Here is a 27,555-nt window from a genome sequence, read left to right on the forward strand (position 1 = left end):
ATCTTTTGATCCTGATAACACCTCTGTAAAGGCAAATGGGACCGATAGGCTATGCCTGGATTTTCAGATGCAGGAACAGAATCCTAAAGAAGATGGTTGATGTGCCCAAGTTTACATTAATTATAAGCAGCAGAGCCAAAACTGGACCTCAGGGGTTATCAACTCTTAGTCAGATGCTTTTTCAACAGCATCCTAATTCCTGAAAAGGAATGCATATGGGAGTGGTCTGCCTGGATATTTCGTATGTACTGTAAGCTCCTGTTTTCTATCAGTTCATTCCCTTGACTTTTGTTTCTCTCTATTAAGTATCTGAATTAATGGAAAATGAATGCTCATCTAATTGAACTGAGTCATTAGTTTGAAATTTGTATTAAATAAGAGGAAATGAAATGTGCAAATACGGACAAAGATTAGAGGCAGTATTGCGGAAACCTCAGTGGATGCTGTTACATGAATGTTAAGTCGGTTCCAGACATCATTTCAAATTCTCTACCCTCATTTTCCCACTGGCCCCAATTTTCTGAGCCATTCTTTTATTTTAAAAAATGTGGTTTTGTCATATGAATTTCTGAAGCTCCTTTACATCACTTTGTAACAAGATTATATATAAAATATTTAATTGGAATAATGGATTATGTACACTGTAGTCAGTCTTACATAATAATAGGAAAATATTATCTACCCTTCCTTCGGTACGTGGATCCACACTTTTTAAACTATATCTTTTTACTTATTTGTAAATAGTGTCGCTAAGCAAAAATGGTATCATGGGTCTTTTAAAAAGAAGCTATAGATAGATTTATAGCGCTGACTCTTTCTATTTGCATTTGTTACCAAGTAAAAGTCACGTATGCTACATAAAATAAACCTCAATAATTATAATTGGTTGGGAGTCAAGCCTAGTTGAATGAGTAAAAACTCTGAATCACAAAATACTTTAACAAAATGTTATGGAAAATTATTTTTTAAAATAATGATACTTCCTGTAACCTATTGCAATAATGTATCCACTAGACGCACCATATACTCTCCAAGAATGAATATTGTGATGCCACACACACTCTAGTTGTTTATTCTTTGGTGGGAGTGCTTTGGTGCTTGGAGCAAAAATTTTTATTACATGTCTAAGCATAGAAAATTTTCAGTTAAACTAACTGGATGAAAATACATGTGTTTTTCCAAATTTGCTCATGGAATTTTCTTTTCAAAAGAGTTTAGGATATGCATTTTTGGCCTATATTATTTTTTGCTTTGCTGTTTGTTTTTGTAAAAGTGAGTGCTCTCTCTTCTCATTTTCACCCTTTAGGTATCACTTTTTGAAAAATTGATATAATACTGCATATCTGTTTGGTCATGTTGTTTGAAAAATTTACAGTAAACATTATCAGTTCTTTTATTTGCTTGATTTCTTCAATAAAGTAAGAGAATAGAATCCCTCAGCCTTGACCTAGAAGTCCTGCCCCTTCTCTTCTCCTTTCATTCTAGTTCGCAGGCTATTGCGTTCGGTCAGAACCATGTGTGTCTCCCAAATTTTTATGTCCAGACCAAGCCTCCCTGCTGGACCCCAGATCCTTATTCCCATTGCCTACTAGATTTCTCCTGCATTTGGATGTATCACGGGCCTCTCACCATTATCATATCAAAGCCATGCTCCTTATCTTGACCCCAGCCTCCTCCTCCTGCAGCTTCTCTATACCAGTCAACGCAACCCCATTCCTCCAGCTGCCTAGGCCCCAAACATTGAAGTCATTCTTTCTTCTCCCTCTCCTACTCCTTCTCCCTGTCTTCTCTCTCCATCCACGAATTAGCTAATGCTATCATCGCTATCTTCACTATCTCCGGGATCCAAATATTTCTTATCAGCTCACCATCCTGGTTCAGCATCTCTGTTCTAGTTGTACCAACAGATCCCATCTGCACTTCCTGCTTCACCCCTTTCTTCCCCACCATCTACTATCAACTCAGCAGCCAGAATGATGACAATTCGTGTTAGTCCTCTGCTCAAAACCTCCAGCGGCTCCCCACCACTTAGATTGAGAGCAGAAGTCCTTATCATGACCCATAAGACCCCACAACCTCTGGCCTTGGCCACCTTGGCTCCTACTGCTCACCTCTTTTCTCTCACTCTGTTCCAACTTCACTGGCGTCCTTGCTGCTCCTGACTCAAGATCTGGCTGAGTTTTTCTTCCTTCTGCTTGGAATGATGTTCTGCAATTCCTTCATCAACTTAAGTTCTCTGCTAAAATGTCCATTTCTCTGGCCTGACTATCTTATTTAAATTGCATCTCCCTCCCCAGGGTCCTCCATCGCCTTTCTTTGCTTTGTTTTTGTCCATGGGGTCCATGCTCTGTTTTCTTTGTTTATTTGTTTAATACCAGTCTTCTGATATTCACTGTCACCTTTAAGGAGACAAGGATTCTTGTCTGTTTGGTTTGTAGCTGAATCCCAGCATCCAGTGCCTGGCATTCAGTAAGCATTCACCAAATATTTATGTCATGAATTAAAGGAAGGAGGTGGAAAAAGGCCAGAGTGACAAGCACAGTAGTGCTGAAGTAGAAGGTATGTGAGGATGACTGCAAAGGGAAAAGATGGGAAACACAGATTGAGGCAAGCAAGTGAGAGGAGGGCTTCAGCTGTAGGGATAAAAGGGTTTTTGAGCAAGCAAATGTCTTGACTACAGCATTCTGACAACCATGCAGATAAGAAATGTGATGCACATGTTGAAAGAAATAGATAGTACACGAGTTAGCAAGCTGTTGCATCAAAGGCCTACCAAGGATATATCTCTCTTTTCAACTGAAAACTCACACTAGCTTAAGGAATGTGGGGTTCATATAGCTGAACCATCCAAAAGCAATTGTGTCCACAGGCAGAGCTTTACCTAAAACTCAAAGAAAAGAGACTCCTTTTCTTTCTTTCCATTTCTTCAGTTGGAAAAAATTCTTCATTTCTTCCGTTTCTTCAATTGTCAACATAATCCTCAGGCCCCCTATGGCTACAGGCCCTGTATCCTCTCTCTCAAAAGTCTCAGGGAAATTCTCATGGCTTTTCATTGTCTCTAATGGAGTCATATGCCCATTGCTCAGGCGCCCATGGTATTCTGGGAATGGAATGACCACTGACTTAGACTAGGTTATACTTCACCCTTGAGCTAAGCATTGGGTAACAGTTGGTTCTCCAGAGGGAACTTGGCGTATAGCTGTTATACGAGGAGGGAAACTACAAAGGGGTAATGAGGGCTCCAACTTGGACCATTGCAGTTGGAGTGGAAGATAGAGGAAAGAAGTAACAGTCATCATGGAGATGAAATCAACTGGATCTCCTGGCTCAGAACAGGAAGGGGAAATGACACAGAGAAGCTTGGGTACAACGCAGATTTTGTGTTTGTGAGATGAGGGTTTGGCAATGTCATCGATGAAGATTCAGGATAAAGTAGGAGGAACAGATTTATGAGGGAAGGAAAGTGTTTTGTTGCTTCTTCATCCTTGTTTTCATTAGTAAAATTGTTTCCAGCTTCTCAAAGCTCAAGAAGAATTGAGTTCTATAAAAGGCAAGAGTTAAATTATTCCACCAACCACTTATTCTCAGGACACTTGTCCCTGCAGTTCTTAAGAGTCTTATCTCCAAGCCCATGTGTGAAAATTTATTTCCTCTCAATAGTTGGAATTTCCTTAGGTTGAGCTACCAGCATCTACAGAGTAGAAAACCATTAGAATCAAGTTCAACTTTTTCCTATAGAACATTTCCACATGAGTGATTTAGGATTGTAAGGCCATCTTCTAATGCACTGTGGATTAGGCTTAGAGGAACATGGCATGCTTATCTATAGAACTCTAGTGAATGCCTTGTCAAATTATGAAGTGAGAAACTTAATTGCTAATGGACCAGGATGCAAGAAAGGAGTTTAGACAGGCATTGAAGGGTAAAATGAGTGTTTATTATCTGCCAAGTACTGTTCCAAGTTCACAACATATAATAAGTCACTTAATCACCACAGCAACTCTTTGTGGTACGTACTATTATTATCTCCATTTTACAGGTGAGGAAACAGACACAGAAATGCTGTGTACCTTGCCAAAGTTCCCACAACCAGGAAGTAGAACTAGGACGCAAACACAAACAGTCTGGTTCAAGGACTTGCCCTTTCAATAAACTGATAATATGTTCTAGAACTGCCCAAGACAGTTATAATTTATGCCTGTTGTCTTGGCATAAATATAAATGTCAACTCTAGAAAATGTCCCCATTTGGACAATAATTTATGAATATCCTGCCTCGTAACTATGATATTTTGCTTATTCCAAAACCAAGAAACTCTAGTTTGAGCAACAGAGGTATCCCAGTGGCTAGTCTGTGTCTCCAGTCATAAGAGGGGTGACAATTTGGATTGAATGACTCTGTGGTAATTGTCCAGTTTGTCCTAAGAATTAAACTGGCGGTATGGGTGGGTGTAGGTTTGGTTTTCGCCAATCACTCTGTTCTCTTACGACTCTTAAGACTCCTCCGTTTTCTGCTTAGAAAGTTGCTAATGAGCATGGCTTTCCTGCTTCTGGAATGGTGTTACTTATGTCCCGACATTTGGCTCCGTCAGGTCTCCCCAGATCTGCAGAACGAAGTGCTGATCAGCCTGCTGGAGACGGACCCGGATGTGGTGGACTACTTACTCAGAAGAAAGGCCTCCCAGTCCTCGTGAGTACGCCGTCGTCTCAAGCCGCCTGGGGCTTTCGATTTCGGTTTCGAAGCAATTAGAAAGGTTTCAATCATTCCATGCAGGGTGACTTGAAGTGGGATTTTGGCAATTTTCTGGCACATCTGATCAGTCCACCTAGCCAGAAAATGCTCCAGTCTTACCAATCCATTTACTGAATTAGAACTGCTTTCCGGGATTTTTCTGTTTCATTCTTGGCTTTCTCTAGTCTCTTGACATCCTTGTGACTGTGTTTACCAGAAAAACAGCACTAAATCCCTGGCAAGAAGCTCAAGGGACTGACTAGGATGCACATCAGAGATTCTACTTCTAGAATCCTACCAACTACAGTTAGGGTCCCATAAGGCTGAGCCCGGATGCATCTTACATGTGTGATTTACCAGCGCGAGTGACACATTACCAAACCGCAAGACAGGCCTCAGCCAAAGCCTAGGTGCCCGTTTGAAATTAGAAGTGGGTACCCTCTGGACTCTCCCTCCCTTTATAGCTAGCATCCTTTTGATAAAATCCACGCTGGTCTCCACATGCACCCATTTTTGCAATGAGTAAAATGCAAGCCGTGCTGTACACTATGGTTTGCTGCCATTTCTGCCTCCAAAGGAAGGAGCGCTAAATTTTTGCCCTAGTCAGATTTTACAATTAACCACAATCATTTGCTACAGAGGCAGAGTATATGGGGATGCTGAGCTTTTGGCAAATCCAGTTAAGGGGATAATATCGCATTATTAACCAGGAGTGATATTGCCACCGTGACACCAAGCCCGTTTTGTGACACAAAAAGTTGTTATCCTCTCATGAAAGTACCGTTTATGTGTGCTTTTAATCTACTGAATTTCAACAATTCCCTCCACCATGTTTTATCATCTCTGAAGTTGAGATTAACTTTATAATCAATGGCATGTTCTAATTTAATTCATAGCATTTTTCTTTCTTAATCATATATGAAATAATAGTATGTCTTTATCAATGATATCTTAGAAACATTGACACATGTCAAGTTGTTCCTTTATATTGATGCTGAATTTGATGTGTTTATTTTCATTTAAAACCATTTCAGATATAAAAATATGATAGTCTTTAGAGAAGTTTGGTGGAGAGGAATTCCATAGTCATTCAGGTCCCCTTCTTTCTGGGGTCATTATATTAAAAACACTGTGAAATTCAGTTCCACTCTATTTCCTGCAGAGCAGGGAAGAATCTTTAATTGCATCATCCTTTCAAATGCATTTTTAAAACTTCATCTCTGTGCCAATCATTATCAAGCCAAATTCTGGTTCAAATAAGGCATTCTGCCTGGATCCAAGCCCCAAGAGCCACGAGTGATTCAAAGTACATTCAAATTATTATATAAGTGAGCTGGCATTTCATGGTCTGGCTTTTCATATCAGAGAATTAGTCTCACTTAAATTTTTCCTAGATTTTTAACTGTCATCAAGGTGCAAGTCCTAATTTAAACTAACAAATGGCTTTTCTTCACAGTATATCTTGTATGACCACAATTTTAATGAACTCACTTATTTCCTTTCCTGATGCAAGAAAACAGACACGGTGGCATTTCTATCCGTGAAACCCTCATTAAACTGCATTTATAACATTTCATGGGTACTCTGCAGGGAAGCTAGAAAACACACACCTAAAAAAACCACGGATTTTGCCTTGCCAAATTTCTGTTTTTATATGGCATTTAAAAATATATAAGCATTGTACTTTGAAAACTGCTTAATAATAGTAATTTTAATGTGGTTTTTAAGAACGCTTTCTCGTATAAGTGCCAAGAAGTGAAGCTTTCCTTCTTTACTCTTAGGAAAAGGAAAAAGTATACATGCTAAGTCCATCTCAAGCTCTGCAGTTGTCTGGCCTTTTCTGATCCTTATCCCTATGAGAATAACAAGTGTAAGGTCCAGGCAAGCTGATCCTAGACCAAGATCTTAGGTGAGTGTCAGGGCTTAAAAGAAAGGGAGGTGAACTGCGGATGTCAGAGCCTAGAGTTATCGAAGAGAAACATTTGGAGAAGACTTTCTCAGAAAGGAGGAGAAGGGAGTGTTTGGTTTTCCTCTAGGGAAAGGCCAAGATGCAGTCCAGAAGGTTGGTAATGATGCCGTGAAGTAAAAATACATAAAGGAATAAATAGATATTCATTTGTAATGGCCATTTGAGGCTTGAGAGTCCTACCCCGGGAGCTGGAGGTGGTCTCTTTGTGCCTTTAACACTTCTCAATCTTTACTGTGCATATGGATCACCAGCGGGTCTCGTTAATGCTCTTTTAGAAGCAGTCAGTCTGGGGAAAGGAGTTTGAGAATCTGCATTTCTCACAAGCTCCCAGATGATACCGTGATGCTGCTGGCCCGTGATCCACACTTTGAGGAGTGAAAGCCTCAAATATCAGGGCATATTCTTGACTTTCAGAGCTCGCAGACTTGTTGACAGAGGCCTACAAGGGGAGAGATAACAGGAGGCGTGCTATTAAGTGTGTCACCGAGTGCAAAATGGTATGTGCTGGGCCATGGGTTCTCAGACTCTCTTCCCAGTGTAGATCACCTGGGGAGCTTAAAGAACAACTGTGCCTGGGCGCCACCCCTAGAGATTCGGATTCATTTGTTCTGGGGTACAGTCTGGACATTGAGAATTTTCAAAGCTCCCCATGTGAGTCTACTGAGCAGCCAGGGGTAAGAACCTCTGGCTTAGACCCACAACAGTAGATATTGCATATTTACTATCACTCAGGGATTTGAGGTGGTTGACTTTTGACAATGAAAAGGGGTCTTTGTGTTGACAAAGAAAGGAAACCAATATTCCAGACCATAAATCCACTCAGGGTTTGGAGGAACGAAAGAGCTGTGACCTGCAGTCTCAGGGACGGCTTCTGAGAAGAGCAAGCATGTGCAGTGACCTTGAAGACTGGAGGGGTATCCACAGGCCTGGATTTTTGGGGGACCTGGACATAACAGTAGATATGTTTTCTGGCTGGGGTCTCAATAAATAGGCTGGCCAGCTCGGAGGGCAGAAGCCTTAAATGGCTGGTTTAGGGGGAGCGCTTAAATCAAGAAACAGTGGCAATAAATTACAGTGACAATAGATTACAGTGGTGACAAATCACAGTACCCCAAGTGCCAGATGGTGCTGGCTACATTGGTGTGTCAATTATCCAACAGTAGCACATGCCTGTATAGTATAACATGCTGGTCACGAGCTTCGGTCCAGAGCCAGATTGCCTGGTTTCAAATTCCAGTTCCGTTGCTATTGGCTGTGCAGTGTTAGGTAAACAAGTTCATCTCTCTCTGTCTCAGTTTCTTCATTGGTAAACTAGAATGAAAAGTAGCACCAACCTGATAGAGTAGTTGTGCTATGAGAATAGTTTTTTGAATAAATGTCAACGATTCCTCTCGCATTGCTTCAAATGTCACCATTTTCTTCATTTACAACTACTTACCAAAGCCTTGGGCATCACTAGATTCTACCTCGCTACCCACGAGATAGTAACCTGTGGAGGCAATATGGTACAAGAGAGGACCCTTCCCCCATTAAGCTGCGGGCAGCGTCTAAAGGCAAGGTCCTTTAGACGGAGGAGAGGGAGACACTCACCTAGGTGCAAAATTTAAGGGTGTACTAGAAACCTCAGTCATCAAAATGCTATATTTTTTTAAATGGCCTGATCTAATTGGCATCAGGCTGATGGTGCTAGTTCTGGAACAGAGAGAGGAGTGAGAGTGAAAAGATACTGAAGTGGGAACACGACCTGCTCGCATTAGGTCACGTAAATTTCAGAAGGGACTGGACGCGACCGCATGTTTGCAGGTAATGAGGGAGAGGGCTTGGTCAAACCGTGACATGATGGGAATGGATAGAATTCTTGTTTAGAAGACGTTATGTACTGGAAACTCAGCTGAAAGGCTGAGAGCTGAGGAATAAACGGTAAGAATTGAAAGGATTTTCAGGAACACGACAGAGTGGAGAGCAGCAGTAGCTTCTCAAATGACCACCTGAAGTACAGTAATGCACCGTCTCCCTCATTATTCTCTTCCGACCCTTTGGCTTTTTTCCTGAAACTTCTGTTCCTTGCCATCAGTTCACATACCTAAAAAAGGCTTTCGATTCCTGTGCCCCACATGGAAATTGCACAAGATTTTCTTTGGAGTGGAAAAGAAACTTTTCACAAGAGTGAAGCACCAACAAGAACATCGTTATTATAACGTCTGTCTTGAAAGTTCAAACATTTAGTGAAACTTGGGAAGTGAATGTTTTGTTTTGGATTGGGTTTTTCTCTTCTTTATGCAGCAACAGAATTGAGGGAGTGAAAGGAGGAGTCATTATTTTTTTCTGGTGCTTCTCTACTTACATTTTTGGCATCAACCAAAACAGAATGCCAGAGGGAGAGTACAGGAAATTTATATTACTGACAATGCAAAACTTCAGGTTTTTTAATTGCTTGTCTGATATATTTATTAGAATTATACGCTCCTTTCTTCAAAGATACTTAAAATAGATCCCCTCCTTTGATTTAAGGATGGAAGGGAATAGGGGATGAGAATGTAATGTAAATCAAAGAGAACGAGGTATGTTGAATGTGGCCATTTACAACAGAACAAAAGTATCATAACGGGGCCTGGACCAGGGTGAGGAGAGGGAGACACTCACCTAGGTGCAAAATTTAAGGGTGTACTAGAAACCTCAGTCATCAAAATGCTGTATTTTTTAAAATCAAAGTTAATGCCAAAAACCTATGATGAACGAAATGTCAAAAACTTTTTGGAAGACTAGAGCCAGGAGGCCAAGCCATACTGGAGCCTGAAGCAAAAGGTGAAACGTGTGTGCCTGGCTTAAATGGAAGCAAGTTATCAGTGATGTTTTGAAAATGTATTTCTTTGTGTATCTTCTTTTCAACCGAGAGAATTGTTCTCTCTGACAATTTCTCTGGGCCGCATGACAATCTTAAACAATTTTTAATTACATTAATCTGAATTAAAATAAAAATAAAATTTGGTTGGGGCATAAACAAAGCATTTAAACTTCATATAAGATTGTAAGTTCTAATGTATCTACTTGTCAAGTTTTCAACTGCTTTAATGTTCTGGGAAAAATTAAGCATTAAAAAATTACAGAAAGCCGTGTATACCTCTATGGTATACGAGGCTAAGGAGAACATTTTTCCTACTGCATTCTGGAAACAAAGTCAAAATAAAACAAATGTAACTGTTTGGGGAGAAGGCTGCTATGGGTGAACCAAATCCATTGCTGTATATATTTTAAATTTCATTGTATTTAATTCTGTTAGCAGCCTTCACCAAGTTTGTACTGGAATTGCCCCTCACCCCTAAATAGCAAAGCCAGTGACCCGTCAGTTAGGATCATGGATGAAGACCCATAGTTGTCTCAAAGGGTAAAATTTCAGAACTGGAAAGTAATTGTTTTGTTGAGTTGGCTCTTCCTCTTGTTGAATAATAACTCCACCTTCTTCATGATGGAGGCGTGTTAGGCCTTCTCATAATTGAAAGGCATCACATTTAAATGATCAAAGAAATATTTATTTTAATCTTTCAACGATTGTCATTAAAAAGATCTTCATCCAAATCAGAGAGTGGTACAAGATGGACTATTTTTCCTGTTTTCCTTTTACTAGGATTTGTAAAATGAGAAAAATTCTCAGGAAATTGTCAGAGACAAGAAATCACACTGTACCAGTATAGTATAATAGCAATGAATCCTATTGACTGGCAGTAGCTGGTGGCTTCAAATGTCATTTGGTTTCATTCCTTGGAAATTATGAAGCATTAACTACACACACACACACACACACACACACACACACACTCCACTCAAGGAAGCCTTTTCGGCCAATTGTAGGAAAAACGTATGTGTAATAGAGAATCCCATAATAAAAAATTCCAAAAAAGTATGAATGTGCCTTCTATGGAAAGGCAATTCAAGATGGAGGGAGAATTTATTACATCCCCTCTTTCTTCCAACACCTTTACTGTGATCCACAACTTCTTTTAAAAACTAGCAAAATATGAATTGGAAGATGTTTTATCAGGCATACTGTAAACAAAATGAAGTCAGCATTGTTTTCTCTTCACCTGTCATTAATGCCTCCATATGCCAGGACTATTAGGAGGTAATTAATAAGAGCTAAAAATGAGGGGAGACATTTCAGCAAAGCCCTGAGCAAGTTCAATGTCCAGGGTGCTGGCTTCGTCTCCTGGTGATGAGTTTGGATCCATGGGAGCTTCTCTTTGGGGCAGGGTGCCTTTGTGCCTAGGATTCTGCATAAGGCATGCCTTGCAGAACCGAGCATGATAAATGTCAAAAGCCCTCATAAATCCAGAGCTGTTGTGGCAGTGGATTCCTTTCCCAGTACAATTAATACAGTCTGAGATGGTTATGTGCTTTGAGTTCCAACAGACTGAGGTTTATCAGTTGAACGACTGAGCCAAGAATGAAGCCAACGCAAGTTTGAAATCTCCGAGGATGTTTCTCACCGGGGTAGCTCAGCGAAGAGCTGGGCTGGCCACATCCGGTGATTGAACCGGAGTTTTCCATTTATCCACAGAACAAGTTCTGTGCTTCCGGCTGCAGTGCAGGCCTGCCCACAGAACCCTGCCAGCGAGCTTACACCCTGACCTGGAGGGACCAGCTAAGGGTGAGAAAGTGATTCACTCTCCATGTCCATCTGGTGCTTATATGGTTAGCTGTGGATGGTCCTGGGGTTTTCAGGTCTCATGAGGAAACCATCCATTCATGGAGGCAAACCCATGTCAACTGGCAACCTGTCCACCCAACTGCAAATCCATTAAATTCCAACACGTAGAAAGAGAGGCCACTACCTGCTTTTAAACTATTTTTCATCTAGTGAATCACTGGTCAGAGTAAATATTTTATATAAATAAATGCATGAATATTTTATTGCATTTACTTGGAGCTCTGAACTTAAAGTTGTCTTCATAGAGTTGAATCATGTTAGAGGTAGATCTTAGAGAAGACATTGGTGGCCGCTTGACTTATTTTTCAGAGATACCCAAAGGGGCTTCCTGAATTTGTTTGCAATAGATTTAATGATAAAGCAATGGAGTGACATAAAAATGTCTTAAAACTCGGAACTGCCTGTCTTGTAGCGAGAATCCTGAGGAGTGAATGAAGTAGTTTTGTGTATTAATTGGTGGGCTCTCATGTGAAAAGGCAAATCTTGGATTATGGATTCTTAGGTAAATTTGGCCACCACCTTACCTCTGCTGAGAAAACAAAATGATAAATAGGAAATATTTTGAACATTTAAAAGGGCCATCAACTCTAAGTATAAAACATAACATGTTACTATTGATTTTTAATACTATTCAATACTATTTATCAAATAAATTTTAGAGGGTCCCAACCCTTACTGCCTCTGCTGCTAGAAAGACATGTTAGTTAGTCATCTCCTCATTTCTTTCATGCATCTCTCAAATGTGGTCAGGAACGAAAGTTGTTTGTAGTCGCTTAGTCCAATGCCTGCCATCGTGAACTCTGTATAAACTTCAACTTTTACTCTTCTCACAGGCCAAGGGGTTATTTCACGGAAGTATATTTCACAAGTTGCTTGCCATGTGTACTCAAACTCTGTCCCCTTTCATCACCAAGATACATTGGGAGGCTGGGAAAGGAAGGCATCACCTCTCATTAGACGGCCCCATCTGCCCATGCCGCTGGCTGTGACCCCAGCCACCCTGAGCAGGTTCATGGCCTGTGTCGACTGAGGGACACCTCATTCACCTCTGTGTCCAGCTTTCGGCTTTAGCCACTTCCCCCAGCGTCTGCCCCTATTGGGGCCCCAGCTGTGGTTACTGTGGTGGCTTGACTTGAGAATGGACCAGAAGAACAGAGAAAAGCAGGTTGGCCTCGCCTGCCCCCCATAACCAACTGCATTCAGTTAACTGGATCCTGCTGACTGGAGCTAACTGGGAAAGGCATACTCTCCCTCCCTTACTCAGCTGTGGCCTCAGCCGCCTGAAGGTCAGGGCCACCACGTTTACCCCCGCTGCCAGCCAGCGCTGAGGTTTTGGCCATTATCTGTGCTTTTCCTCCTGATTTGACTCTCAGGACGTCCTTAGCCCCCTGTTACATGTATGAATGGGAGGGAAGGTAGGTTTGGTATCAGAGCTTCTCAAACTTCCCGTGCATCAAAATGACCTAGAGGGCTTTTAAAAGCCCGCTCTGCTAGCCTCACTCCCAGAGATTCCCTTTCAGTGAGCAAAGCCAGCTTCATGGGCTACAGGACCCCACCCTCAGAAACAGCTCACATTTGGCTTAATGATGTGCTGTCACCATCTTGAAATTCTTCATAATTTTTTAATGTGGGGGAGCCCCCACACGTTCATTTTGGCCTGGGACCCGCATATTATAGCCAGGTCTGACAGTGGGTCCAAAATGGAGCTTGAGAATTTGCATTTCCAACAAGTTCCCAGGTGAGGTGGATGCTGCCGCGGCAGAAGCACTAAGATTTTGCAGAGCAGAGGAGAAGGCCACGGGCTCTTCACCTCCTCCTCTCTCAGGTCTCCTTGGTCAGGTGCAATCAGAGCCATGCAAATGGAGGAAGAAACAGTGTAGCAGCTTCAGTTAGTTTTGCTTTTGTTGTTATAATTCCTGTTTTATTTTGTTGTGCTTGAACCAAACGAACTGTTCTCACGAAGCAGACTGCCTTTTCAATACCTCAACAATTAACGTGGGTGTGATTTCCCTGTCTGAATATCAGTCCGAAAGCAATTTATTGAAGCAGCTTGCAAATAATACGTAAAGTGGGACAATATTGTAGTTAAGTAACATGAGAGATGGGGGACAGGAAAACAATGTAAAGAGTAACAAGATATGATGAAGTTGGGGTGTGAAATACACAAAACCATACCAGGAGCCCCAATTCCTCAGAGCCTTTTAGCAACCATTGCAGACAGAGATGCATTATTATTACGTGATGCATAGGTCCATAGGATAAAAATAACCTACTTGCTTCATAGAAACCCAAATGTCCCTAGTACTGAGACGTAAGAGAAATGTCTTCCGTAGAGTATGTTTCTTTATGCATGTAACTGTTGGCTGAATCTGTAACTTAGAGTATTTTGTTGAATGTATTCTCTTCTGTATGTCTTGTAAGACAGATTGACTAATGACTAGAAAAGTGTCAACTAAACAGGAAAAACAACTAAAATTAGCCCAGTGATATCATTTCTAGCCCTGGTCGGAAAGAACATAGAACCCTGATTCTGAGCTGAGCTCCATGGAGCTACCAGTTCACCACATTCAATTTTTCTCATTCTAATAGTAAAGTTTCCTCAACCAGAGTTGGGCCCATGATGACAGACAAGTGACCATTTGTTTTGTTTTGTGTTCCCTTCACTAGAGTTAGCGAGACTCCCCCCCCCCTTAATTAGATATAAAGGATAGTTTCCCCCCCCCACTTTCCAGCAGAAGTAGTACGTTCCTTCTTTTTTTTTTCTTCATTCACTGGAGGCCTAAAGTTTCTGGAAAAATCATCGTCATGGTTGTCCTTTGGCTCTTTCCCATAAGATTATCTGTCATCAGTGTAAAGAGGAGTCAAGGAGAGGCCTTATTTATTCCATGTGGGTAAGAAATTCCCCCAGCTGCCTCAGTGACCAGTGAGGCATGTCACACTCTGAGATGCTTTCCTCCTGGACATGAAGCCCTGCTGGAAACCCGAGAGGAAGCAAGATCCCTTGTGAGCACCCTTCTTCCATGTTGCATGCTCAAAACCATTTGGTTAGCAAAGGATCGCTCAGGCGTACGTTTACCTTCTTTAAGATTACGAAGGATTTGTTTTGAAAAATTAAACCAAAAGAAAGGAAAGACTAATAAAGAGAAGTGAAGTGGGGGAGGAGGGACAGAAGTGGGTTCTGGAACTTTTAATCAATCTGTCATCATTTCCCTTTAAGATGTCAGGGCCACTATTTTGAGGAAGGTAGAAAGTGCAGGTGTTCACAGGTAAGACTTTGAACACTCTTCTCATGCTCCTGACATTCTCCTTTTCCTGTTCCACTCACATTTTCACTGTTATTTCTGTTGCTGTGACAACCCATGCACATATAATACATAACAGATATGCAAATTAGTATGTTTTATATCATTTTGTGAAAGCACTAGTGCCTTGTAGAATCATTTTAGATGTATTTAAATACAGTGGACACTACTTATGGTGATGTGTTTTTCTCTTCAGCCATCTTATACGTGAAACAGTTATTCCCACAAGTAGTGTCATTATCATAGTCACAGGAAGAATGGGTTTATTTACACTGAGAGTTTGGGTGGGGGAAGAAAAGTTGTTCACAAAGCCTATTGAACTTCACGCGAAGTTTCAAGCATAGTTTGATCTGAATTATTTTTAATTCAAGATAGTGAGGATAGTAAAAGAGTTATCTACCAGTTTTTCTTAACAGATAGTGAGCATCAGACTTTTATTTATTTTCACAGGTGCAAAGGTGTATTTATTTACACGCATGAAACATACACTCATATACTGGGATATGTACAATCTGAAGTAGACTTTTCCAAATAGCTCCACAAGTGTTAGCCCCACAGAAAATACATATTTCAACTGATGCCACAAGCAAAATAAGTCCTTAAAACAAAACTAAAATCGGGGCCACTTTTCCGTCAATGTTCAGGGATGATGCAGTGATTAGAATCTTGTTTCACTGAATGGTATCCCATGGCCAGAAAGAATCACTATGATATCAAAATAATGACAAAATATTCACCACAACCAATTTACTCAATCGGTTGCTGCTACCTGAATAAGATCAAGCTTCTTTAAGAAGTATATTTAAAAATGTAAACATTTACTTAAATGGATCTCTGAAATTCAGGATCATTGATGGTCACTGCACGTATTTAGTAAATGAAGTGCTATATTTTAAAGATATCAGATGTGAATCCAAAGTTATTTCTTATTATTAGTTTAGTGCACAAGTAATTGTGGTTTTTGCAATTATTTTTAACCTTTTAAACTGCAGTTACTTTTGTCCCAACCTAATAAGTTAAATGTCTTAAATGCCCTGAATATATTCTGCCAAGTTCAGCTTATTTCTGAATTCCATGTTATTATTTTAATCAAATATGCAGAATCTTCTCTGATTTGCCTGTGTTCAGGAGCACACACTCCCACACGTAAAGTCATACATATGGTTGGTTGACCAAAAGAATGGCATTTCGGTCTTTTGTTCTTTTTCATTCCTTTATAATCAATGCCCAGAGATGACCTTTTTTCCTTTTTACACATATGTATCCCTCCCCATAGTTTGTCCATAACTCAGTTCTCTTTTCAGACATTTGTAACTTTGTCTTTGCAAAGCCTTTCTGCACATCATATTTTTGACATGCTATCAGTCCCTTTTAAAAGTCTCCAATGAGTACATTTTGTTCTTGCCCCTAACAGAATCATCTTTTCTCTTTGACAAGAAGTTTCTGTTTCTTTGTGATATTTTCAGTCTTTTCTTCCATTTTTCATAGTTTTTGAGAAACCGTCCGTAGAAGTTCAGACTTGAACTTTGAAATGAAAAAGGGATTAATCCAACAGGCATTTCAGCGAGGCACATTGGAAAATACAGGGATCCATGACTGTTTCATCCTCCCCGCTCCCTTTGCCTTGACATTTCCAGTAACATCTGTGGAGTTGTACTGCCATCTGCTGGCTATTTTATGGAAACGCTTTCACTGTATTGATGTAAAAGTCTTGGAACATTGCTCAAAAGGTCTTTTTTGTTTCAGCCCGTGTCCATGCATTCTCCTGTCATTTGTGTAATGGTCACATCGTTTGAATCTGGTCACTAATTGTTAGCACGCTCACGCACCTGTAATTGTCTCCTTCCGCCAGAAGCCCTGACATGCTGCGGTCGGATGTTTCCTTTTCCGTGGGAGGAAGGCACTCTTCTACAGACTCCAACAAGGCCTCCAGCGGAGACCTCTCCCCTTATGACAACAACTCCCCAGTGCTATCTGAGCGCTCCCTGCTGGCTATGCAAGAGGATGCGGCCCGGGGGGGCTCGGAGAAGCTTTACAAAGGGACAGAGCAGTATATGCTGGTGAGCCACTTGCCATCGTTGAAGTCAAGAGAGAGTTCTACTGGACCAAGACTTGGAAAAGGTAACTGGAGCCTGGCCGGCGCTGGCCAAATCTGTGACTGATTGCATGTGGTGTGGCGTGGGCGCTTTGGCTCTTCTCTTCATCCCTTCCTAGGTCTGTTTCTGTGATTCAGCGAGCATTTACCGAGTATCTACTGAAAACAACTCTTGGATGACTGTAGTGAGCCCAGTCAGCATATTGGAGGGTCCCCTCAGACCCAGATATCTGGGAAGCAGTCTGATGCCCAGAGAGCCGCTGATATTCCCAGCTGACTCTTCCCTCCAGCATCCCAGGAACTTTGTGTGTCCTGGCCAGTGAGTTTGGTTGCATATTTGCTAGTCTAAGATGTCATCCAATTATTGCTGTTACTTTTATAAAGAGAACAAGCTGAACCTACTATATAACAAGACATCATGTTCCAGAAAGGTCTCCAGGGAGATTAAGATTTTCAGGCAAAATAAGGGTTTCATGGTCAAAAACATTTGGGAAATGCTAAATTAACCAAGCTAATGGTTTCTCTATTGTACTTTCTCAAACTCTTTAAAGTGCTGATGGTCACCATTCAATTTCCATAATGGGAGAAAGGGTGTGGCTGGCAGCTTTTCCCACATTTATTTGAACACCAAATGTTTGGTTGTGTTCTTTCCCTCCACAGAGTAATTCCCCAGGGCCAGCACTCAAGTAGTAGTTGGAAGACAGAGTACAAATTCTTGCTATTTTCTCTTAAGTTTATAATTTAATCTGGAGCTGTGTATATGTGTGTGTGTGCGCGCGTGTGTGTGTTTAAATCATAGCATCTTGATTTTTATTTTATGAATATTTGTATCAAAAAATAGTTTTAAAAATTTACAATGAAAGCAGTAACTCATGTTCCCATTAGGCATTAAATTTATGTTTAAAATGTGAAACTTTATTTTTCCTAGTTCTTGTTCATATGCATACAGAACTTTATATATTTATTTTCATAGTATAGCTACTTTTGAACTAAGCTTATTTTCTTAAAATCATATCATTAGCGTTTTCCGTTTGCTAACATTTTTCATGGCCGTGATATGTTTCCATTAAGTTGATGTATCATAGATTTTTAACTATTCCCTCTCTGATGTATATAAATGATCTCTAATTATTGCTCTTTTAAATTAGTGGCAAGTTTTCTATACGTACTATCCTTTGCAGCAAAAACGAAAAAGGCAATCTGAAGAGAATTTTACTATTATGAAAGGCATGGCATATTCGGGTTTCTAAAGACAGATTCAAACAAATATTATGAGACAAGTTCATGCCACGAAAGGTTGATTCTTTGCTCCCAGGGTTAGTCTCTTTTGCTTCACCGTTTTTCAGCAACTAGGCTAAGATACACATTAGCTCTAACTGATTAGCAGATAGACTAAGGCACGCATTAACTCTTTCCATCCATTCAATATCTTGGCAAACTCTAGCACTGTTGTTCTCAATTTTGCCCCCCAGGGGACATGTGACAATGTCTGGAAGCATTTTTGCTTGTCACCACTTGGGCGGCGGTTGCTGCTGGCATTTAAAGGGTAGAGGCCACGCTTGCTGGTCCACATCCTACAGTGCACAGGACAGCCCCCACAAAGATGATCCACCCCAATGTCACTAGTGCCAAGGGTGAGCAACCCCATCTAACCTGTAACTTTCTCCCTGGAAATAACTTCATCCTGAGGGAACTAGAAGCAAATACTGTTAGTATCCAGTGACAAGAGAACTAGGTTTGGAGTCCATAACCTCTTCTGCCTCTTTCAACCTACAGGACCTTAAGTGAGTGATTGAACTTTTCGGAGTCCCATTTCCCCCTCCTAGGAAAACTAAGGCAGATAGCAGTATTAATTCATAGGGCTTAATTAGCGAATCCATGTAAAGTCCTTAACAGGGACGTTGGCACGTAATAAGCCCTCAGTAACATTTGCTGCGGGGCCCGGTGCGCACTTCTTACCCGCTCCTTTCACTACTTGCCTCATCTGTAAAATGGACTTGGGGGCATCTCCTGGGGATTAAATGAGAGAATGCATGTGAATTGTGGAACACAGGGAAGCACGCAGTAGACATTTGTTTCTAGAAACAGTCATTATGATCACATCACAGGATTGCAGTGAGGGTTAAATGCGATGGTGAGGATACCGAATGTAGCGCCTTACTCCGTAAATATTTACGGACAGATTAAGGGGATGTATGAATGAACACATGCAGGAATGAAGCTGTTGATGCCTGTAGCGAAGTGTTCCTGAGGGTAGTACTAGATAAAGGAACTATAACTATTGTTCCTCTGTCTCTATCTTAATGCACTTGGAGTTGTTGCCACCCATTACCGCTGTGTTCCTTTCTTATTGCTGCTCCAACAAATGACCACAAACTTAGTGATTTAAAACTACACAGCTCTGGACGTCAGAAGTCTAAAATGGGTCCACAGGGCTGTCTTCTGGGGACTCGAGGGAACAATCTGTTCCCTTGCCCCTTCCAGCTTCTAGAGGCTGCCTGCATTCTGTGGCTCATGGCCCCTTCGTCCATCTTTAAAGCCAGCAATGTCACATCTTCTGTCCTGCCTCCCTTTTATAAGGATTCTCATGATGACATCTGGGCCACTCAGATAATCCAGGATCTTCTCCTCATCTCAAGATCCATAACTTAATCACACCTGCAAAGTCCCTTTTGAATATAACATCTTTACAGGTTCTGGGGATCATGCCACAGATATCTTGCGGGGGGACTTCATTCAGTCTATCACAACTATAATTTGGAAGGAATCTTTTTGTAAACCCCAAATGGAATAAGCTTCTTGAAATGCTGGGCTGCCTCATTCTGTCTTGTATCCTGCACAATCTCGAGTACATTACTTTGCACAGAAGAGATGTTATAAAAATATTTGGGCACTGATTTTTGCTCTTCAGTTTTCACTGTGAGTCACATACCTTTTTAACCCACTTTTTCCTAGATATGTCAGAGGAACCTTTCAATATCTGGGGAACTTGGCATTCAACATTAAAAAGTGGATCCAAAGACCCAGGAATGACAGGTGAAGTGTTATTTCTAAAAGACTGCTTACTGCATTTATTTTTAAAATTAACTTCCTTTAATTTTTGCCTTATCATCGTCATATTACATGCTTGTCAAAAATTATTTGGAAAATGCTGAAAATGGGAGGTGGGGGGCAGAGAATAAAGCTATATTTAGTGTATGGTGATGGAAGGGGAGCTGACTCTGGGTGGTGAACACACAGTGTGATTTATGGATGATGTGATACAGAATTGCACACCTGAAATCTATGTAATTTTACTAACAATTGTCACCCCAATAAATTAAAAATAAATTAAAAAAAAAAAAAAGCTATATTTAGCCTTTCCGCCAAAATACGTCAATCTTTGACTACATTTCATTTCCTTTGCAAGAGTTTCTAAACATGGCTACAATCATTCTGTCTGTGGCTCTTTGTGTTATTTAACTGCTATTGTCCACTAATTTTCCATTATTATTGGTTAGGGCCACATAGTACTGCCTATTCATAGTTTACAGCCCAGTGCTCGGACAACTGGGTCATTTCCATTTTTTGTTGTTGTTGTAATAAGTTATGCTGTCAGGAACCCCTTGTATATACTTTTTTTTTGTATTTTAAATTATTATCAGATGCATAAAATTGTGGGAGGCAAGTTATAAGCCCAGAATAGAAAAGTGGGTCCAAAATTACGAACCTTTCTAAGAACTCACAGGTACTGTCACTTCACGTTCTGGGTAGGATGCATGAGCTTGTACTCGTACTTACTGCCCGTGTCTCTTTAATCTTATCGGGATCGTAAATCAGTGCGTTCACATCTTTGCTGATTTAAAAAACAAAATTGTATTTATATTTTCATGTGCATTTCTTTCTCGCCAGGAGTTTTCAGTTTTTCTATTCATTAGCTGAATTTTCCCCATTGAATTGTCATTTATGTAATTGCTGTCGAGGTATGCTAGTGTTTTTAAAACTGATCTTATGAACACTTCTTATAATGCAAATGTTATCCTTTTGTCCACATTGTTGGCCACTTGTATTATCCCGTGAATTTTTTTCCATCTTTGGATATCTGGAATGTTTTATGTTTTACATAATTAAGTCTATCACTATCTCTTTTGTGAATTCTGTCCCCAAAGTAAGCTTTACTTATGCATTGGATAGTCATCTATACGCTTTTCTTGTTCAAAGTAGTTCATTCTTTTAACCTTAATTCTTCAATCCATCTGAAATATATGTTAATATATCGCATGAAGTGTTTAAATTGTTTTGCTTTATTCCAAAAAATATACATATATAGTTGGGTTCTTTTATTATTTTGCCATAACTCCCACATTACATTTTTAAAGCACAGTGCACTTTTAATTTAATGGCCTCTAATGCGGCTGACTTTAGTATTGATCCCTTCTCTAGCTACGTCTCAGTGTGTCTTAATCTTATGAAGTGCTTTTCTGCCTTTCCCCGCAAGGATAAGCTCTTCTGAGATGTTTCGCTCCATTTTCCTTCTGCTGTCTCAACTCTGAGCTGTCCTTGTGGAAATGCTCCCATGCCCATCTCCTCCCAAATTAATCTTGTTCTTTTTTTCCCCCTGCCTACTTTTTAAGACAATAGAGGACTGGGCAGATCCATAAGAAGAAGGCAGTCTGGGGACATAGAAACTCATTTGCTGGTGAAATGCACTGTTGTGCTCTCTCTTCAGCTTCCCGAAGAAAGTTGTGTCAGCTAGGGAAGGCTGACTGCTGTAACAAACAGCTCCTACATGTTCGTGGCTTGCCCCATCACAGGTTGATTTCCCCCTCACGTCACTGTCCAGTGTGGGCTGTGCAGAGTGAGGAGAGGTGGGAGTAGTCTGTCCCACGTGGTTATTCAGGGGCTCAGGTTCCAGCTAGCTGGTGGCTCCCCCATTCTCAGAGGCCTTGGAGTCTTCCATGGTTTCTCCATCCTGGGCTAGTAGTTGAGGGAAGGGAGCAAACAAGAAAGACTAGGAGTGCATTGTTTTTATTATTAGATTAGATCAGGCCTGCAAATGGCACATCACATCTTTCCACATTGTTGGTCAGACCTCACTTATGTGGCCCTCCTAATGGCCAGGGAAGCTGGGAAATGTCACTCAGGAAGGAAAGGAGAGGATGTGGTAAACAACTAGCCAGTCTTTTCCACAGTGGTGGCGATAAACTACACACAGCGCTGCTGTGGTCACTATCTTCTGGCACCAAATGGGGCATTTTAGATTCAATTCATTTATTCCCACGACTTTTATTGACACGGGAGAAACCTGAAAACTTTATAATTTGTGTCTCCTCTGGATTGCAAATTGAACTGAGCAGGAAGGGAATGCCACCTTCACCTTGTGCAGTCAGAGAAGTGTTTGTAGCCATGCAGAAGGGGACTTTCCTGAAACATCACTTAGTGACAGGGATGCTTTCATCTCCTTTGATAGGTAACCTGTCACAGTCCAGGCATCTGCATTTGTAGCTGCTACATGAATCGTGCCCCAAATCAAACGGTGTTTGTCATTTCTTTTACTGGGAAGTCTTTTACTGTAGGCAGCGGCAGCTAACAGTGTCCTGTGCTTTTTCAATTTTTGAAGCTGGCATTGGGAAGGAAATAACAAGACACCCCAACAGGATTCTACAAACTAATTCCGTGTTTTGCCCTTCTGTCTGCCTTCCAGGTTCCTATGGAGACATTTTTGAAAGCAGCTCCCTACGACCAGGGCCATGCTCCCTTTCTCAAGGGAACCTTTCCCTAAATTGGCCTCGGTGGCAAGGGAGCCCCACAGAACTGGACAGTGGTACACAGGTCATTCGGAGGACTCAGACCACGGCTACCATCGCGGAGTGCAGGGCCCACCCTCCTGTGTCCCGCGTCTGCAGCACGTCCCACATCCAGGGCGGCAGCAGATCGGAGCTGGCCACACCAAGGCCAGAGCCGTATTTGACTCTGAGCAGTGCGGAAGACCTCACCGAGAGTGAGCTGGATGTGGCCTGGCGGCAGAGCCGAGCCACGCCTTGGCACCAGAGACCTGGGGAGAGTACGAGGCATGACACAAGGCCTCCTCCTCCTTATCCTGGTCCAGGGAAGCAAGCTTTAGCATCAGCTCACCAGCCCACAGAGCCACCATTGTGGAGGCGTCAGAGGCCAGAAGAAGGCTCAGGATCATCAGCTTTGGAAGAGGGAAGCCAAACGGCCGAGCAAGAGCATCAGGCCGCCCAGCCAAAATTGAGCAGCGCCTGCTCCAGTCCCACCAGTGATCAGAACAGTAAGGCCTTGGGTGAAGCCAACTGGCTCGATTGGCAGAGAGAGCGGTGGCAAATCTGGGAGCTCTTGTCCACTGACAACCCCGATGCCCTCCCGGAAACACTGGTATGAGCCCACGCCCAGCTTGAGCCCTCACGTCCCAAACAGCCTTCTTTCACTCAGTAGGGAAAAAAATTGGTATTAGATAATTGGACAGTTACTTATTTTCCTTCTTTCACACTTTTGAAAAATAACACAAGAGAAACCCAGTTCACTTAAAGATAATAGAGCACTAGTACCCTCGCCATTTATAAGATTCTATTGCATAGCCAGCCTTAGGGAAATACAAAATAAGCATAAATGGATGACAATATCCGATCTAAAAACTACTCACATTGGCTCTGCATAAGATAAAATTCTTGCTTTCGTATTGCTTAATTGTATTTATGTGTCTTCGATTTTGACTATTGTATATTCTGTAACAGATTATGTATGATAATCGTATAAGATATATTCACAGAAAACAAAAGGAACAATATTTTGAATCACTTCACTTATACTAAGCATTGAGATTCTATAGAATGTTCTAGAATATGCACAAGCGGGTTTCTGTGCTTTTGCCATAGTTTTTTAAAGGGGTACAGCCCTTCAATGCCTAAGAAAAACACTAAACAGAATATGAGAAGCGTATTTTTATATAGTAGTGAGATACAAAAAAAATATAGTCACTGAATGCTTTTTCATATTGAATGTTTTAGAAAGATATTAAATTTGATACATTATGGAATATATTTTTAGAATCTGTTTAGAAAGGATTCAGTTAATCAAACAAGAGAAAGGCCGTGCCTAACAAAAGAAGAAGAATTAAGAAGTTGTCCTTCCCATTTTAGGTCAAATTCAGTTTTATATAGACCATATATAATATATATTTATGATGTGTAATTGTTATGTATTTTTCAAAACTACAAACTGGAATCCAACTATAAAGTGATTGAGAATCTAAATAGAGTATTCAAATTAGAGAACATCCTTTTGTCCCATAATCAGTATTAACCAAATTATATGCAGTGCTTTGTAAAGTAAATCATAGTTGGAAAAAAAGTACAGCTTTGTATTTACATTGTGCCAAAGGCTGAGGAAATGTTTTCTTCGCTAATTTTGTGTGTATTGTAAAATGCTCCTACCTTACTTCAGTAAGTTTGTAGTTTTCCAAATGCAAAACCATTTTTGACCAGCAGGTGGCGATTCGCTTCAGTATTTTATGAGATTTTTTTCACTTCATAAGGGAATGTATATTATAGAAAATTTTTTTTTATAAAACATGCTACTCTTAATTTTCATGTTGGCAATTTTCAGTGGTGTTTCTTAAAATTCTATCTTGTGCCATGATGAATAAAAAGTTAAGCAAAGGCTTTGTTCCTTGGCTTTAATTCCAATGAATGCACTCCTACCCCATTCCAGCCATACCCGCCACTAGCCAAAAGTCCAAGTGTAATAAATAATGGCAATACTATGCATATACAGCGAAGGAGCTAGTAAAAAGTATTAGGTGGCTTGGGGACATCAACCCAGTGACACTGGCACATTCAGAAATTTATAACCATTTGTTGCAAGTGAAGGCTGATTGTCACTCAAGTGAAACTTAACTGTCGAGGAAGTGGTTTGCTACAGGATGGGAACTCACGTTTCCTACCTGCTGGACAGGTATTGTCCAACACAACCCCTGTAAGTTACATCTGTCCTATAGGCCTTCGATGCTTAATTTGCTTCAGAGCCGAAATAATGAAGTCTAGAAGTGGTATCTAATATTCTTTTTGCGGGGATGTTTGGGAAATCTTCAGTCTCTGCCGTTGGGTCCAGCACTTCCGCCACTGGCTGGGACTGAGGGAGAATTTGCCTGCCCGCCTCTCGTTCTTTCTGGCCGCCCACAGGCAGCCAAAAGTTGTAAACAAGACGCAGAGCAAACACTGATTGATTGTGAATCGCAATTTACTTTTCTGTGCCACCTACTCTGGTCCTACTCCTGCTGACCCTGTGTTTTCTTGGCTTTGAATTTGACCATGATCTGGCCAGTTCTTTCCCGCCATTCTGGACTGGACTGCCTGATATGTGGGATGCCCTTCCTGCCAGGTTCTTGCACTAACAGTCCTATTTTTAAAAATTTCCAGACCAAATGGCCCTGAGGTTGATGTCTATGTCACAAAAGGTAACAAAAGATATGTCCATCAATTAAAAGATCTAGAAGAGCCAATCCAGAAAACAGGGCTCAGACTGTGTTTTAAATAATTAAATAGTGTCTGTGTGTGCGTGCATGTGTGTGTGTGTGTGTGTGTGTGTGTGTGTAATGAACAATATTTACTCTCCCTTTCCCTTTGTGTGGTTTAAACCCAGTGGCCATATCTTTAGATGAGTGAGTGAAAGCTGGTTTCTTAGATGCCTTTATCACATTGAAAATAAGCTTTTTTAAAATACGCATACAAAACCTAATGACCTGAGTGGAAATTGAAGTCATTTCTAACACCTTGTAAATGATGTAATACCTGACAAGAAAAAAATAAAACTCAAACTCTTTCAAGTTGGACAAACCATGTAACAGGCTGTTCAAGTCACTCATTCCTGTGAGCAAAGAGATCCTACAAGAAAGGAAAAAAAGCTGCGATGTGCTGCAGATGTGTCCACATCTATGAATACTCAATCATTGTTTTTGTGTCTCTGGCAATGGGGCCAGAATGATGATGGCAGAAATGGCCAAATATGAAATCGTCTTGATCCATCTAAGTAGCTATTAACATACGTTTGTTGTGGTTTTTATAGAAAAATCCTCTCATACCAATGGAGATTGTGCAAATTGAAGAAATTTCTAAATCAGCCCAGCTTGCTTCTTTTCTTATGCACATTTTTAATACACATCTGCTTGGCAGAGAAACAGCATTGGGATTAAATATAAGATGTCAGAACAAAGTCCAGGCCTGTGGTATATGTCATCTGATAAGCAAACTGAGAAGAAAGGAAATGACTGAAGAAGAGTCACACAGAGATTAAAACAGGACAACATCTCGACCGGACAGAATTTTAAAACAAGGCTAAATCAGCTGCAAATGTTCTTCCAGAGAAAAAAATCCAAACCAAAGGAAAATCCCACTAAAAATTGGAATTCTTCAGCACCCTCAAGGTGACCGATGGTGGTGGTGTGGAGACGTTGAACCGCAGACAGTGGTCTCTGGGCCGTGGACCCCTGGCCTGGCGTGACCTGCAGTTCAACAAGGTTCGTGTAGTCAGCCCCACCTGAAGGACCCACAGGGTTGCAGAAGGATCGGAAGACTCTGCAGTCAACACCTGTTCAGCCTAGAGTGACCAACTCATCCCAGTTTGCCCAGAACATCCTGGGTTTAGTATTAAAGCCCCATGACTACCCTCATTTTTCAGCGGGCACAAAGGACTCAGAATGACATTAAATGAATAGCCCAAGGTCACAGAGCTAGACAGTGGCAGAAGCAGGATTTGGCAGCGAGCTATCCAACTGTGCCAGCTTACCATCCGGATCATTCAGAGCAGAGGAAACCAACCTCTGTGGTTCTTGGAGCCCTGGGTCTCGTGAAGGAAAGGGGTTCAGCTGGACCTTCCCCAGGGGAGAGCTCCTGCCTCCAGGATGACCCCAGCTTCACAGGAGCCCTTGGGGGCTCTGGCCTCTCTGCCTACTTCTCACTGAAGAGAAATGGACGCTAAAATTAATAAAGGCCCAAAGTAAATTTGATTTCTGGGAAGTTTGGTATAACAAAGCCATGGGCAGAAATGGCTGCAATTTAGTATGAAACTTTCATAGTTGAATTATAATTAATAATTATACATTCACATATCTATTAGTTAATTATAATTAATTGCACTTCATTGTAGTCTAGCACTGTCTTCAGATTTTCCTTTGTTTCAAACAGCTACAACAGCCACGGCTGACTTCATTAGATCAATGGATTGGTTGGTGGATTCATTCGGTCATCTATCCAACCAATATTTACCAGGGGCTCCAGTGCTGGGCTCTGGGGTCACAAGGACAGAGAAAAGTCCAGAGCTGCCTTTGCGGACCCCTCAGCTAAGAAAGTGGTCACTCCTGTGACCTGCACTGTGAGAATGACAGCAGATGCTGCCAAGTGCTACACGCGGATGCAGCAAATATCCCAGCAGCTGGTACATGGTAGGCAATCTATAAATCATTGAATAAATGAATCAATCTATGAATTCCCTCCCTCCCTCTGTCCACCCACTCACCCATCCACCCTTCCGCCCATCCACCCATCCATCCACTTATTTCCTCCTATACTCTTCTTCCTTTCTGTGTTTCTATTTCTGCCATATTTTTAGACTTCTTACTTCCAACTCACCATTTCTCTGGCGTTACCTTTTAATGTGTCCCATTCCGTTGCCTAGGTCCAAGATTAAAATTCAATGTTGGGCAAATTAATGAAAAGGAGGACAGGACCTTCTGATGTCCACCGGGTGGGGGGCAAAG

General features: G+C 41.2%; 1 protein-coding gene across 4 annotated transcripts in view; it reads left to right on the forward strand.

The window, feature by feature from the left end:
• The window catches only part of ARHGAP6 (Rho GTPase activating protein 6), a 449,126-nt gene extending 424,676 nt beyond the window's left edge, over nt 1-24,450 (forward strand). For all 4 annotated transcript variants that reach the window (XM_033119089.1, XM_033119101.1, XM_033119094.1 and 1 more), the window contains exons 10-13: nt 4,592-4,689; nt 16,560-16,828; nt 19,758-19,838; nt 22,486-24,450. In XM_033119089.1, coding sequence (XP_032974980.1) covers nt 4,592-4,689; nt 16,560-16,828; nt 19,758-19,838; nt 22,486-23,183 — 1,146 coding nt within the window. In that variant the 3' untranslated portion in view covers nt 23,184-24,450. The remainder of the gene's footprint in view (nt 1-4,591; nt 4,690-16,559; nt 16,829-19,757; nt 19,839-22,485) is intronic.
• Nucleotides 24,451-27,555: the final 3,105 nt, after the last annotated feature.

This window comes from Rhinolophus ferrumequinum, chromosome X (genome assembly GCF_004115265.2).
Source record: "Rhinolophus ferrumequinum isolate MPI-CBG mRhiFer1 chromosome X, mRhiFer1_v1.p, whole genome shotgun sequence".
In the NCBI taxonomy this organism is placed as follows: domain Eukaryota; kingdom Metazoa; phylum Chordata; class Mammalia; order Chiroptera; family Rhinolophidae; genus Rhinolophus; species Rhinolophus ferrumequinum.